The sequence below is a fragment of the Alternaria novae-zelandiae genome (assembly GCF_023758075.1).
Source record: "Alternaria novae-zelandiae strain BMP 2774 chromosome Unknown scaffold_23, whole genome shotgun sequence".
In the NCBI taxonomy this organism is placed as follows: domain Eukaryota; kingdom Fungi; phylum Ascomycota; class Dothideomycetes; order Pleosporales; family Pleosporaceae; genus Alternaria; species Alternaria novae-zelandiae.
Window position 1 is genome coordinate 582,049 of NW_026056983.1, and position 15,444 is coordinate 597,492.

Consider the following 15,444-nt stretch of genomic DNA (forward strand, 5'->3'; position numbering starts at 1 on the left):
CGTACGCGGAAGCGGGCCTGCTTTGCGGATTCTTGAATCTGGTAGCCAATGTCGCCGCCGACGGCGTAGGTAACTTCGGCGAGGGAGAAAGCCGCGACCTGCATGACCCTGCCCATCTTGCGCTTGGCCTCATCGATACGGCGCGTTATTTCTAGAAACGGTTTCAGTTACAAAGGCAGATGGTGGGGGTGCATATAGCGTAGTCGTACCTCGAAAGCGCCTGCACATGGTCAGCAAAGCTTCACGAGTGGACTGGAGACAGCGAGTGCATACTTGGTCAAGGCCTCACTCTTTCGCTTCAGCAGGTCGTGGCCGGTCTGGGCGCCCTTGAGCTTGCCCTTCATCAGACCCAGCGACTGCCGCGTCGCGAAGACGGCCTCTCGTGCCTGAGCGTCGTGTTAGCATCAGATGTCCTGGGCATTGCATAGCTCGGGCTGGCGTACCCCGCTGCCAGACATGTTTGCGGCTCGAACAGTTGGTGGAGAAGGCTATGGGGCTAAAACCGAGGGTAGAGGCTGACAATGGCCGGAGATATTCTGGGAGGTGTCTCGGAGCCAGTCAGCGTGCGCAGTGCGGCCAGGTGAATCCAGCGGAACGTGACGCAGCTATGCCGGGGAGCTAGCTATCCATGGATGGGGAGACCCGTGCGCGCGCGCCTACCAACACTGAGAAGCGGGTCCTCGGAATACACGTTGCTTATTGGCTGCAGGAGACGGCTGACCATGGCTCTTTCCTCAGAACTTTAACACTTCGACACGCCTCGTCAGCCGTCCAACACCGCACCCCATCGCCCTCCTGCCCACCGCGGGCAACACACGCCCTGGCTCTGGCGCAATCATGCCCGGCGAACTCCTCAGGACCGTCACCGCGAGCCTCTCGCGGCCCACCAAGCGGAAGATGGAGCCCTCGGCGGACCTTTTCCTCATCACCGACCAGGACGTCGCGTACGAGCAGGACATCCAGCGCAATGCCGGCAGCGTGAAGCCCTGGCTCGACTACTACAGCTTCAAGAAGTCACGTGGGAGCATCCTGGAGCAGGCCTTTGTGCTTGAGCGCGCCGTCACGACGCTTCCGCGCTCGTACAAGCTGTGGAAGCTGTACCTCGAGCTGCGCACCAAGCACCTCTCCAAGAAGAACCCGGCCAAGTTCGCGCCCCACTATGTCAAGGTCAACGCCCTCTTCGAACGCGCCCTCGTCCTGCTCAACAAGATGCCGCGCATCTGGGAGATGTACCTCAACTTCCTCATGCAGCAGCCCCTCGTTACCACTACCCGCCGCACGTTTGACCGAGCCCTACGCGCCCTGCCTCTGACTCAGCACAACCGCATATGGGCCCTCTACCGACCGTTCGCGACGTCTGCGTCAGGCGAGACGGCCGTCAAGATCTGGCGTCGCTACATGCAAATCCACCCCGAAGACGCCGAGGACTTCATCGAGCTGTTGAAGGATATGCGCAAGTACACCGAGGCCGTCAAGAAGTACATGGAAATCCTCAACAACCCGCGCTTCAAGAGCAAGGAGGCAAAGGGACCCTTCCAGTTCTGGACCGAGATGATCGATCTGATGATTGACCACGCGAAGGAAATCGACACCAGCGACGACAGCGGCATCGACGTGGAGAAGATCATCCAGAGCGGCATCTCCAAGTTCCCCGATCAGCGAGGCATACTCTGGGTCGGTCTGGCGCGGTACTGGATGCACAGGGGCGAGTACGAGAAAGCCCGCGACGTCTTCGAGGAGGCTGTCACCACAGTCATGACTGTGCGCGACTTCTCCATCGTCTTTGACACGTACGTGGAGGCTGAGGAGGCCATGATTGGCATCAAGCTCAATGAGGCCGCTGTTCGGTCGGAGAAGGGCAAGATCGACGAGGCTGCTGACGCGGACCTTGACATCCGGATGGTCCGCTTCGAATCCCTCATGCAAAGACGGCCCTTCCTGCTGAATGATGTCATGCTTCGACAGAACCCGCACAATGTCATCGAATGGGAGAAGCGCGTCGCTCTTTGGGGTGACAACAAGAAAGAGGTGGTCCAGACCTACACCGACGCCATTGCGGCAATCAACCCCAAGAAGGCACTCGGCAAGTTTCACGAGCTCTGGGCCAACTATGCCAAACTGTACGAATCAGGCGGCGACCTCAAGAATGCCCGTGTCATCATGGAGAAGGCTGTCAAGGTGCCCTTCAAGTCAGTCTCCGAGCTGGCTGAGATGTGGTGCGAATGGGCCGAGATGGAGCTTCGCAACGAAAACTTCGACAAGGCCGTGGACATCATGGCCAAGGCTACGCAAGCCCCTAAGTGGTCGAATGTCGACTACTTCGATGAGTCGCTATCACCACAACAGCGTGTACACAAGAGCTGGAAGTTGTGGAGCTTCTACGTCGATCTTGTCGAAAGTGTCAGCACCCTGGAGGAGACAAAGAAGGTGTATGAAAGAATATTCGAGCTTCGCATCGCAACACCGCAAACCATCGTCAACTACGCGAACCTGCTGGAAGAGAATAAGTACTACGAAGACTGCTTCAAGGTCTACGAGCGCGGCCTCGACCTCTTCAGCTACCCCGTCGCTTTCGAGATCTGGAACTTGTACCTCACCAAGGCCGTGGACCGTAAAATTGGCATGGAGCGATTGCGTGACCTGTTCGAACAGGCTGTGGAGGACTGCCCGCCAAAGTTCGCCAAGGTACTGTACTTGATGTATGGTGCGCTTGAAGAAGATCGCGGTCTAGCTAGACATGCCATGCGCATCTACGAACGCGCCACACGCGCTGTAGCAGACGAGGACAGGCTGGAGATGTTCAACTTCTACATCACCAAGTCAGCTTCGAACTTTGGTCTCACCTCCACTCGACCAATCTACGAGCGCGCAATTGCCGCCCTACCCGACGGCGAAGCCAAGGAAATGTGCCTCAAGTTTGCCGAGATGGAACGTCGCTTGGGAGAAATCGACCGAGCCCGAGCAATCTATGGCCATGCCAGTCAGTTCTGCGACCCAAGAACAAGCCCCGAATTCTGGAAGAAGTGGGAGTCATTCGAAGTCCAGCATGGCAACGAAGACACGTACAAGGAGATGCTACGCATCAAGCGCAGTGTCCAGGCTCAGTACAATACCGACGTCAACTTCATCGCCTCCCAGGCTGTCGCTCGTGGTCAACAGAACGGTACACCCGCCGACGAAGACGGCGACGCTACCGATGCTGCTGGCGAGGATGCAATGGCCGCTCTCGAGCGTCAAGCACGCGCACCAGCTGGCTTCGTCGCCGCCAGTACCGGTCCTCAGGGTGGCAACATCAAGCCTACCGAAGAGGCAGCCGCAAACCCCGATGCGATCGATCTGGACGACGACGACCTATGATTCACGAACCAAGGTTCCATTCAATGAGGGCACCTTCAGGGTATACAATTAGGTCAAGGGTGGGTGGATTAGGATGAAAGACTTGCATTTACATTGGCGTTATTTGAGAAAGGTGACAACAACACACCTGGCTATCTTCGCAGGCTACCATGCTACTCCGGAATATTTCATTGCTTTGCGTGTACATTCGGGTTGACCCAGTGCGGTCTCCCTTGCTTCGACCTCCACCAATTTGAGGTTTCGACAGTCTGATCTTTGTGTTTTACTCGACTTCGATCGATACCTTGACAACTTGTCTCGACTAGTTCACTTTCTTGCATCTACGGCGTTCTTTTACTTTGTGAGGGATTCTGCGCGAACGATGTCAGTGGCATCTTGCTCTGGAGAGAGCCCCTGGTGGTTGGGCCGATTTCTTTTGTCGAGTGGTCAAACAAACTGTATGTTCTTGGCAACATCTTCTCAGCTTCATCATGTCATATAAAACATCTAGCCAAAAACAAACACTATTCACTCCGCAATCAATGCCTTCGCTTCTGCCGTGACGTATATAGTTTGTCTATACTTGGATCCATTGGAGTTAGCTACATACAACTTGATCACTTATGCGAAGTCCCTGCAACAACAGGTCTTAAAGCAAGTCGATATTCGTCTGATTTTGTCATCAGCATTGAAAGTTACTGATGACAAGCTCTCGAGCCACTTCATCGCAGGGAGCCTATTTGATTTAATCTTGTAATACACGTGTACCGCATGTACGGAGCTCCCATACCGCACTCCCTGTGTCTTACTTTCCAAGAGCCGGATACTCTTTCTCCGTGAAGAAAGAAGTGGGGACACATCCACGTGCTTTGCCACGCACTTTGCTCTCCGCTCAACCAAGACTGCGGCATCGGTGGGAAGGAGCAGCCGAAGCTTTTGTCACGATCTGAGGCAGTTACACTGGATCATGCCCGCACATTGCATTTTGAGTAACCGTAATTCGATACTGGAGTCTATCTTGTGCACGAGCGTATAACAGTATGAGTTTCGTGCTCATTCAGTGATACAGGCTTGTCTGATTGGATCTTGTATCCACCTGGTTCACCGGCTTCTTCTTCCGTTCACAGAACTGGACAGTAGAAGCCGAATGTCGTGCTGGTTGCCCTTTTTTTGCTCGTGTATACATACTTGCTACGTTCACGGGTTCGATTCATGCCCGGATTTTGTTCGTTGCTTTTAGCATCGTTTTCCCGAGAGGAAAGAAGAGGGGAAGTGGCAGTGGTGACTCGGGATAGGGAAAGGGCCTTGGGACGCGTGGCGTGCTTACATCGAACGCGCACGCATCATGGGGTTCGTTGCAGACAACAGCAGAATGGTACGTTAAGTTCTCGGATTTTTGGTTATCTTGTCTTACATTGTCAGCGAACCGCACTGAGGTTACGCGGCTGCGAGATTTAGGTTTCAGAGTCTCCTGGTGCAGTAATCGCAGGACTCGGCGACTGAACGCGACACTCAAAATGCGACATACTTGTGTAGTCACCCCATGTGAAGATCTGTGTCACCAAGTTGGGACGATGTGTTACAAGGGTAAAGATGGTGATTTGGCGAAAACTTACCTCGGTAGGAGTAGACCACGCTTTGTTTCGTCTTGAATAGGAAGAGTAGGGTTCCTCCATTGCTGCTCATTACCCAAAATACGTTGCGTGTCACCTACTGCTCGTGGCCTCACGCATGCTCACGCAGTGTTTGATAGCACCATTGACTGATCATGTCGTGATGACTCCGTTCCGAACCTGCATGGTCGGCAGTTGAAGCCCAACGTGTGGTTGACTTCTGTCAAACTTTGCACTAAACTTTCTCTCCTTCAGGCAGAAGGGCGAGTGAGTCCCTCTACGTGTTCACCGTGATGAAGGTCTATCCCAGTACCAGGTCGAACACATGAATATGCCCCTTTAAGTAACCAGGCCCATCCTCGTCGATGTCTGGGTGTCACCTGTCACTACCTCAAAAAGCCCTCGTACTCTTATTGTGATTTAATCAATCTCGTAGAGTTCGTACTGTGCGACAACTGGTGGCACGGCATCCGGCAACCTGTGGCACGATCCGCGATATGAAACAGCCTGACAGCCGTGTGCTACCACGTCAAAGTATGACGAGGATGCGCTGGTGTGGAAATGAGTTAATCAGCAGGCTGGGCCCCATCGTGGCCTTCTCGGCTTCAGCCGCATAGCGTGCACTGAGCTGTTCGCCCTGACGATCAAAAGAACGATATGTGGTGGTGTGGTGATGTTTCGAATGGCACGGTGCTGATCGTGGCCCTGTCAAGATAGGTGGCGTTGCTGGCGCGTCCTCAAATGGATTGGTAGGCGCAGTCGAGTCATGGGTCCGCTTCGACTTGCTCACCACCATCCCACGAAGTGTTTAGGCACGAGATGACGAGAAATTTGACAGAAGTATGTCGTGATGAAGTCGAAATGTTGGGCTTTGAGGTATCGCAGAATATGTTGTGCGCAAGACGCAGCTGCCCAGCGATTCCTGTTTCAGAAGTGTTACAGACGCGAGGAGAGAAGTAGACATCTCAACCGCTTTCCGTGATGCGTTCCGTAGACATTCAATTACCATCATGAGTTGTATGCGGATTCTGATCTTGTCGTTCGCGACATGCGCATTTGGGTTGTACGCCTATGCGTCACCGCAATGCCCAAACGCGCCGCATCAATTCGCGGTCCAAGCTCAACTGCCACTCCAATTACCACATTGTCCATTCACCACCGGCAATTCAGAACCATTGCCGAAAGAGACGCCCCTTCAGCACTTACCGTGGTCGCACGATCCAGCCTGTGCTCAAGGGAAGCAGAAGAAATATTGCACCTACACGACTTTCGAAACAAGAGGCGGACATGCTTTGAGCATTATCGCAAGACCTGTAGCTGCAAATGCGATATCTGCGGCCTTCCTAGCTCTGAACGGGGAACACCAGGGCTTGGATGATGGTCTCGAAGTTCGGGCCTTCCCGGGCAAGGGCAAAGGCCTAATCACCACAAAGGCTTTGGAGAAAGGAGAAACGATATTACTCGATACTGCACGTATCATCGCGAGCTCGCATTTTCCTACGCAAGTTACGCGTGCGCAAGGCCAAACACTCTTCAGTGCCGCACTTGATCGATTACCTCAGGCAGATCGGAACTCGGTGCTCGCATTGGATCAGAGTCTGGGTGGCAGCAAAGTTGAAGACATCATGAAGACGAATGCTTTCGCATGCCAGCTCGCTGATGGCGAAGTAGACGACGCTTACATGTGTCTCTTCCCTTCCGTTGCCCGGATTAATCACGCGTGCCAACCTAATGCGCACGCGCGCTTTGTTCCGAAGACACTGTCGATGGAGATCAAAGCTCAACGGGACATCGCCGCTGGGGAAGAGATCGGTGTCTCCTATGGCAAAATCGACTTGAAGCACGCCGACAGACAAGCACTCTATCAGGAAGGCTGGAACTTCAAGTGCACTTGCTCTCTTTGCACTGCTTCGCAATACGACGTGGCTGGTAGTGACCAGCGCCGTGCGAGGTTCGCCCAACTCCGGAAGATGCTGGAGAACTTGACGGCGGAGACCTACGATGCCCAACAAATTGTTGCTTGGGAGAAAGAAGTGATGGAGATTAGTCAACGAGAGGGTTTGGATACTCTGCTCGCCCAGGACTATGAGAGACTGGCGTACGTGTACGCAGGCCATGGAATGATGGCAGATGCCAGACGTTGGGCAAAGATGGCCAAAGAAAGTTTATTGGAATGGGTGGTGGTTGATGGGGGTCCGCGCAATCAGATAAGGAGGATAGAGGACTTGCTCAAAGAGCTGGATGGCTAAGTCAGGGTTGTCATTTCGCGGTCTGATAGCTGGGGCTGCTGGCTTGGGCTACGAAGATGCCTGAAGACGGACCGGAAAGACTGTAAAGTTCATGGGAAATGTACCATTGCTTAGAGACTCCGCGAGTGTTCGCTGGCAGCCTTCCGGTGTCCGCGCGCGACAGCCGTGCTAGTAAGCCTGCGGTGGCTGAACGTCTACAGGGCTGAATGAAGCGTCTTGCGATCGTGACATGGACCGTGATAGAGGACGTGATCGGGTCGGTCCATCGTCGTCCATAGATCTTCATTGCAGCCTCCGAATACTCCGAACACCCCACATTGCATCCCCGATCCGTCGACCGTGCTTGAATAGACGTTGTTGCTAATGTCACCCTGCCCGATCCAACCTCAAAAGGGTCCGGAAGGCTGGTCGCAAGATGACGTGAGCGCCAGATTGGGCAGTAGGCAAGTACACTGGGCGGTGGAATTCTGAGAGATGAGGCACCTGAAGACTGTGTGTTTTAATTTACAGCCGTAGTTCGTCATCACGCGGAGGCCCTGCCGGCGCCGCCAACAGGTAAAAACTCTGGATGGTGCCGCAGGCCAGGGTGCCCAGATCTGCACGCACCGGGTACAGGCGAGCTCGAGATCGTGGGCGATCCTCCAACAGTCATAACAGGCAACGGTCGAAGAGGTCATTGCGCTGAGTAATCTCCATCGAGAAGGACCTTGGAACGATGAAGATAGACGCCACCGATGTGATGGGTTGTTTCCTGATCGGCGAAACTGATAACATCTGACCTATTGACCGACCGAAGGAACGATTGATGCTTGCTACCACATCCCCGCGATTGACAGCTCGGGGCGCTCGCGGCGCCGTTGTCAACGGTGATATGTCGCAGCGATGGCAAAGAGAGTTCGATGGTGGAAATGCAGGTACGTGCCGAAAAGGGGTCTGTGGTGCTGGACTAAGCGGCACTTGACCAATCAGATGCTAGCCGTGGCCTACTCCGCCTCGCATCTCAAACCTTCCACCACACCTGGCGCATCATCGCCTCGACTCTTCATTTGCTACGAGCCTCCCGTCCTCTTTCACTACCTACCTCATGCGGCTAAACGCAAGCAAAAGCATTACTGAACGACCCGTTGTCAAGTGACAAAGCAAATGCGAGGCGCGCATCAGCAAGCGCCATCTTCGCGTACGTGGGTCTGAAAGCGCGCATCCCTTGAAGCAAGTGAAGGAGGAAGCGCCGTCGGGCCTTGACGAAATAGACTTTGTCGTCTTTGTACCACTGCTTCCAACGTCGAGGCTGTTACACTTGCCTCGAACTGCTTGTTAGCTGCGTCACCCATGCCTCCGTATACGGGTCCATGGGTCTTTCGAAGACCAGGTTTGATTGTCCAGTTTCAGATGTCGGCGGGGTCTACCCTGTAACCAGCGGCTTTGCCAGCTGAAGAAGGTTGTACAGGGCTTCGCCGCATAACATTGCGAATGTAGGGCTAGAGACTAAATATGGACCTGCATGTCCTGTCGACAGCAGATGGGATACATTAATGCTCTAAAACATCCTTAGGTTCTCCACACATCCAGTTCGCTCATCACATATCTTCAGTTCATCGCGATCAATTGCTTTTGCAACCAGTCACTCCTTTACTTGTTTTATACTGTCTTTTGTCTAATATGGTGTCGAGTCGGTCCCTCCTTACGGTCTTCGCGACCTTGATCGCAGTTGCTACGAGTCAGCAATGTTATGCCGTTGACGGTACAGCACTCGACAAAACATACACGCCATGCAACCCTAGCGCCAATCACAGCGGATGCTGCGCGTCCACCGACATCTGCATGAGTAATGGGCTGTGTATGGGAACAACAAACGAGTCGATCGGTATGATCTTCTCGCGAGGATGTACAGACAAGGAAGGAAAAGATGCAGCATGCCAACAAGACTTGTGCCCTGGTGGTAAGTTTTTAAACATTTGACTCATCTTATGTTCCTCAACTAACTCACTTCAGTTTCCAACGACTTCCTTGGTCTCAAGCCAGTAAAAGCATGGCAACTACAAACATGCGACTCGGGAACATACTGCTGCCGCGGCGCCGACGACACGAAGAGCTGCTGCAACAACCAGGCCGCACCCCATATCACAACCACCTTCAGCGCAACCCTCCAACTCCAAACCCCGAGCCCGGCTGCCGCAACCACTGCCCCACCTCCCAATACTTGCTCAAAAGAAAAGAAGGAAACGGCAATAGTCGGCGGTGTTCTCACAGCTGTCTTCACCATGATCATCGCAGGCCTGGCTTCCACTATATTCTGGATGTACAAGAGGGAGAAGAGACAGCGCAAGCTAAAGGAGCACTACGAGGAGCAGTTTTCGCAAACCAACGCGTACCGCAAGGCACTGGCGTCGAGCGCCGGATCCTGCAGAGGCAGTGTCATGATGGAAGACTTGAAGCCCAAGTCCAGCCACGGTCCCGCATGAGGAGTCACACACACACTCAAACTCAAAAAAAAAGTCTTTCGTATCGTCTTTCCACTTTAGCGTCGGTGTTTTTGCGGGTACAGGCAGGCACGGTGATGATGGGACAGGGTAATGTTGAGCTCACGCCTGGTACCGATCCTTGGGTTTTAGCCCAATTTCCTTTGTTCATTTCGGCAGTTGCGAATACCCTTCAGGACTCTCTTTCCTTTGTCTCGGCTTAGATATTCGGTTATGTAGTGACGACGGTTGGGAAGGGAACAACACTTAGATGGTTGATGTGGAACACATTCTGAGATGTAATAGATATAATGCACGTGCATTTTCATCCTATAATATTGCGACAAACATGTCTATCATCGCTCAACTTCACCCAACTTCCCCATGAGCAGTGCCTCGACCTTCTCTCCCTTCTTCAGGCTACCTTCGCCTTGTGGCATACAAAGCAGCGCATTCGCACCTCTGAAGCTGCCAATGCGGCTACTCCTCTGCCCGCCTGTTGAGCTGGCGTATAGCAACCCATCTTCTTTCGTCACGACGAGCGCACGGTGATACTCTGGACGACCCTTGTCCATCCTCACATCCTCATCCAGTATAACCCTGATTCTTGGTAGCCCGAGTGGCTTAATTCCAGCTTGCTGGTGCAATGCAGGTAGAACGAAGAGATGGAAACACACCACGGCTGAAGCTGGATTGCCAGGAAGCGAGAAAATCGACTTGGTGACAGGGTTTCCCTCATTGTCCTTGACGGGCACAGTGGCGAACGTGGTGGGTTTACCTGGCTTCATGTTGACACGGCCGAAGTGGATCGTGCCGCCGAGAGAGCGCTCGATGGTTGGTTTGAGTAAGTCGAGTTCGCCCATCGAGACGCCACCAGAGGTGATGATAACGTCGCACTTGCGCATCGCGTCTCGGAGACTCTGCTCAAGAGTGCCGGGTCTGGATTTGGTCAGCGACAGATGAATCGGATATTCTTTTCCAACTCTACTTACTTGTCTGAGACGATACCCAGGTCGATGACTTCGAACCTATGGCTTCGTGCGGCAGTGATGAGAGTGGGACGGTTTGTATCGCGCACTTCTCCGAGTCGCAGCGGGCCCTCTCTGTTGTGTGGGATGATCTCGTCTCCTGTACTTAGGACACCAACGACAGGCTTCTTGTAGATCGACACCTCTGTCGTACCCACAGACGCAAGGAGGCCAAACTCGCCACCCACGACTGTAACACCTTCGCCCTTCTTCAGGATGATCTCGCCCTCTTTGACATCGCTGCCAACCTCTCGTACGTTTTCGTTCGGCTTGATCTCATCCGTCAGTATCTCGATCTCTTTCTCTTCTTTGCCATCATCGGTCAAGCTCTTCAATACTGTATCCTCAACCATGACCACAGCGTCAGCACCGGGTGGAAGCGGGGCGCCAGTCGTAATCCTGGCAATCTCCCCTTCTTTCAACTCCTTGACCTCGCCAGGCTGTGCATGAGATATGATTGAAACAGGGTAAGTTCCTTTTTCGAACTTGCCAGTCGCTGGAATCTTGACCGCATATCCATCGACGATGCTGGCTCTGAAGGCCGGAACAGACTCAGTGGCTTTCACATCCTCGGCAAGGACTGAGCCACTAAGTCTCATGTCTACTGGCACTTTCTGTACTGTAGCAGCTGGGGTTTGCTCCGAGATTAGCTTGAGCGCGTCTTCAACAGCCAACATAGGGTAGGGCGATGATCGATATCTGCGAGTTGGTCCCGCGGAAGGATCATTAGACTGGGGACGCTCTTCTGGATTCGTGTGAGCTTTGGGTCCTACGTGGCCGCCGTGACCATGTGAATGTCCATGATGGTGATGGTGGTGATGCCCACTTCCAGCTCCTGTCATTGTAAGTTGCAGTGTTTCTGGGGTGAATGACACATCACGTACCTGCAGTAGCGCCACCCGAAGAAACACCCGCATCTTTTTCGAGCTTCTCTACACCACCGACGTGCAGCGGTCTCGACTCTGCACCGGCAGCTTGAATACACGCATGTGGTAGTAACTTCAGAACTGCCTCTAGGTTCTCTTTGGCACCTTTCGGTGATCCAGGCAGAGTCAATATCAAAGTCTTTCTTCTAACTCCAGCAACAGGTCTCGCCATAAGAGCAACTAATCAAACGTTAGCCTGGACGACCAGCTTGGTGTTCAAAGACTTACACGGCGTTACGGCGTAGGAAGTTGTGAGCATGCCATGTCTGGTTGTATGTGAGCCTTCGCATACGGTATCGAGAGAAATCGCCTACATAAGACCAGGAGCATGTCTATCAATCAGCGGCGTAACTGCCTTGTTTCTATTAGCTGCGCGTCTTGGGCCATTTTGAGAATAAGAGCGCGCACCTCAGGTGTGACATCCTTAGTCGCGAAACCAGTACCTCCGCTAGTGACAATCAGATTGATTGGCTCCGGCCTGTCAGTCCAACCTTTGATAGTCTTCTGGATCGCGAGAGCGTTGTCGGGTACTATATCGGTCTCGTTAACGTCCCATTGGTCATTTCCGAGATCTCCGAAGACCTTCTTGAGGACTGGTATGCATTTATCGGTTGATGGGTCTTCGGAAGCAGTCTCAGATACTACCAAGATCGCTGCCTTCAACTTTGAGTCTGCGGTGGCCATGTTTAATGTTGTCGATGTTGAGTCGAAGCGGAGTAGACCGGACATCCCACCCTGTGGACATCGTGCACGGGCCACTGCTCACACGCCGAGTCGATCAGATTCACCAGTTCACTCAAGAGAAACATCCAACAACATTGGAAACAGTAATCGATAAATGGTATTTAACGCCGATGCTCGCTCATATTACATGCATTATACAAGCGCCCCTTCCTATGTACACTGTACAACCTCTACAAATGACCTTCAGTAACCTCTTGACCAGCTCCACAAGCTGGCACTCGAAAACACTCCTCCTTGGCGTCCTTCTGGGCGGGATCGAGGTTCGATATAGATCGTATAATTGTGCCCCTTGGCGAAATAGCGAGAGCTTTTCGCTCACTGGAAGTCCTTGGCATTGCTCTGCATGAGCAGTCCAATGATGAGACCGAACAGTCCGAGAATGGCAGCGAAAATCTCGATGGTGAGGATCTTGACGAACCTATAACAAAGTTAGCATCGAAATAGAGACCCAGGATATACAGCTACTTGCATTGCAGGGTCCGCAGCATCGGCCAGGGCCGCGCTACTTCCGTTGATGCCCACGCAGACACCGCAGATCAGGTTGCACATGCCCACGGTTATTCCAGCCCAAAACAGCGCGTATCCAGTGAAGTAGTTGGATCCAGAGTACAACAGCTCAGGGTCCGAGAGCTGGTTCATCTTGGAGGAGAAGATGATGGCCATGATGACACCGTAAATAGCGACGACTTCGCAGAAGATGATGGAGATCAAGTTCTTGGTTCGTATCCGTGGCGCCTTAACACCTCCACCGACGATGGACACACCGGTTGTCCAGATGCCCCTTTGCGATTGTCAGATTCGATGCGTGTGTGTGCCTGACAGTCAGACGTACCATGCCGAGCCTACGACGGAGAGACCAATGCATAGCGCAATTCCTACACTAGCAAATGTGTATGGCGATATGCTTTCGAGGAAAGCTCCGACCTGGTATTTAGTCAGCGATGTCCGTATCAGGTTGGCGGGAACGCGTGCGTACGTTGAAAGCTTCGCCTTCGTTGTTGAAGAGCATGTCTGGAGGTCGTTAGCTATCGCCTACGCCCCTGCGCGCGGTACATACACAGGCCCACCACACCGAGGGCGGCGGTCGCACCGCCCGTTCCATAAGTAAGAGACATGTTGGGTTTGCTGGTCGTGGAGGCGGAGATGGATTGTGAAAGAGGCGGCTGGAGCTTCGTCGTGATGGACTCGCCGCGAAGCTGGCGATGATGCATGCGGAACAAGCCGCGTCGCGCTAGCATCGAACGGCTTAGTAACCACCACCTCGGCGCGCCGCCCCCATCACTCTTCCCGCTCAGGCGTCACCGAGACCAAACCACCAGCTCGTCGCAACTATCAGCACCATGGCCACCGACAACACCAAGTACTACGAGCTCTACCGCCGAAGCAGGTACTACATGCCACTCTGGGGGAGCATAGCAAGGAGCGCTGGCTAACAGAGGACAGCCTGGGCGGCTCTCTCACTGACACCCTGGACAACCTCATCACCGAGCGCCGGATAGAACCCCAGCTCGCCATGAAGATCCTCCTCAACTTTGACAAGGCCGTCGCCGATGTGCTCTCAGAGAAGGTCAAGTCGCGCTTGACATTCAAGGTCAGTTGCGCACGGGCGATCAGTGGGAAGCATCGTGTGCTGACTTGAAACTCCGCAGGGACATCTCGATACCTACCGCTTCTGCGACGACGTATGGACCTTTATTATCAAGGATATCAACTTCAAGCTGGACAACACCCATCAAGTCCATGCCGACCGCGTCAAGATCGTCTCCTGTAATGCGAAGCGTCCTGGCGAGGCCTAGGCGACTCAAGGGATGGTTAGGTGCACTGCAAAACGGCAAGAAGGAGACAATCGCGTTCAAACAAATGCGTTTGCGCAAGATGCGATCTACCGGCTGGAGCAGCTGTCTCTCTAGAGACCTGTGTCATCATATGCTTTCGGCGTTACGGCTAAAATAGCCTTGGAAGGCTTTCACGATACCTCTGGCATGAATAGGAGTTTGGGACTGAATGCGTCATTCGCGTTGATTTGACGCTGATAAATTGGAACAATTATGATCTTTTGCATATCTGGGCTATCGTACTCTTTCTGCTACACTCAGGTGATTGACTTCGAGTGGGAGTGCAATTATAGTGAACTCACCTTGACTGGTAGCCGATGGAAGAGCTGGGCAGTAGACTATGACTCCCAGTAGCATGCGCACTACAGAGCACCTGCCTCATATATTGCGTCAAGATGCGACCTGCATGTACTTCTACCCCATATTGACTAAGCGCGGAAGTGCACCCGGTCGTACCTTGCAGATCATCAACTTGCATCCGTGAACATCGACCTCATTCCCCGCAGCACCCCAGTTCGGCCGCGATCATGTCTCTCCCGCAAACGAAGTCAGCGTGGCTGATGCTTGCCATCTCCAGTGGCGCATGTGCAGCTTTCAATGGCGTCTTCGCAAAGCTGTAATTACAGATACCGCCGCGTCGCCCTAGCCCACGCTGCATACTGACGATGATGTAGCACAACCACAGAGCTCACTGCCTCCTGGTCGAGCTCCATAGCCCTGGCATTCGGGCTGAGTGCGTCAAACAAGATTGTTGAATATGCGATACGAGGGGTGCGTCCTCCCAACCTGTCATGCCTTCTATTACCCGCACACAACTAACGCAACGCGCAGCTCTTCTTCGGTATGAACCTCGTCTTCAACGCGATCATGTGGGGGCTCTTCACGCGTGCCCTTACCCTCGCTTCCTCGACCGTACGCGTCAGCATCATAAACACGTCTGCGAATTTCATCGTCACCGCCGTCCTTAGCTTCATTATCTTCAGCGAGAACCTACCGGGGTTATGGTGGCTTGGGGCAGCCATGCTGGTAGCTGGCAGTGTGATCATCGGAATGAGGGAGGAGACGGAGAAGAAGAGTGTGGTAGCTACCACGGGAGAGGCCCCACTTCTCGACCGCGATGGCGACGCGAATGCGGACGGCTTTAGAGACGACGAAGACGAAGGCGATGACACAGTCGAACTCAACAGCGTGAAGAACACAGGAGGAGACAGCAGTGACGAAGACGGCGTATTGAAATAGACAGGACACCAATCC

The 15,444-nt window shown here is 53.4% G+C and overlaps 6 protein-coding genes across 6 annotated transcripts; 4 read left to right on the forward strand and 2 right to left on the reverse strand.

Annotated features, from left to right (window-relative positions):
- Nucleotides 1-837: 837 nt before the first annotated feature.
- On the forward strand, nt 838-3,357 carry SYF1 (pre-mRNA-splicing factor syf1; the record flags this gene model as incomplete). Its single annotated transcript, XM_049402962.1, has 1 exon — nt 838-3,357. The coding sequence occupies one exon, from the start codon at nt 838-840 to the stop codon at nt 3,355-3,357; it is 2,520 nt and encodes an 839-aa protein (XP_049251450.1).
- Nucleotides 3,358-5,959: 2,602 nt separating this feature from the next.
- Nucleotides 5,960-7,198, forward strand: J4E88_009360 (uncharacterized protein; the record flags this gene model as incomplete). Its single annotated transcript, XM_049402963.1, has 2 exons — nt 5,960-5,966; nt 6,297-7,198. The coding sequence occupies 2 exons, from the start codon at nt 5,960-5,962 to the stop codon at nt 7,196-7,198; spliced, it is 909 nt and encodes a 302-aa protein (XP_049251451.1).
- Nucleotides 7,199-10,013: 2,815 nt separating this feature from the next.
- On the reverse strand, nt 10,014-12,295 carry J4E88_009361 (uncharacterized protein; the record flags this gene model as incomplete). The annotated part of the gene is made up of 4 exons (XM_049402964.1): nt 10,014-10,596; nt 10,650-11,304; nt 11,570-11,791; nt 12,055-12,295. 4 exons carry the CDS (start codon nt 12,293-12,295, stop codon nt 10,014-10,016), a joined length of 1,701 nt encoding a protein of 566 aa, XP_049251452.1.
- Nucleotides 12,296-12,670: 375 nt separating this feature from the next.
- Nucleotides 12,671-13,470, reverse strand: VMA16 (H(+)-transporting V0 sector ATPase subunit c''; the record flags this gene model as incomplete). The annotated part of the gene is made up of 5 exons (XM_049402965.1): nt 12,671-12,773; nt 12,804-13,136; nt 13,188-13,279; nt 13,332-13,366; nt 13,413-13,470. 5 exons carry the CDS (start codon nt 13,468-13,470, stop codon nt 12,671-12,673), a joined length of 621 nt encoding a protein of 206 aa, XP_049251453.1.
- A 225-nt stretch (nt 13,471-13,695) lies between these two features.
- Nucleotides 13,696-14,151, forward strand: TOA2 (Transcription initiation factor IIA small chain (TFIIA 13.5 kDa subunit); the record flags this gene model as incomplete). The annotated part of the gene is made up of 3 exons (XM_049402966.1): nt 13,696-13,742; nt 13,799-13,946; nt 14,005-14,151. 3 exons carry the CDS (start codon nt 13,696-13,698, stop codon nt 14,149-14,151), a joined length of 342 nt encoding a protein of 113 aa, XP_049251454.1.
- A 566-nt stretch (nt 14,152-14,717) lies between these two features.
- J4E88_009364 (uncharacterized protein) lies at nt 14,718-15,429 on the forward strand (the record flags this gene model as incomplete). Its single annotated transcript, XM_049402967.1, has 3 exons — nt 14,718-14,806; nt 14,865-14,961; nt 15,022-15,429. The coding sequence occupies 3 exons, from the start codon at nt 14,718-14,720 to the stop codon at nt 15,427-15,429; spliced, it is 594 nt and encodes a 197-aa protein (XP_049251455.1).
- Between the last annotated feature and the right edge of the window lie 15 nt (nt 15,430-15,444).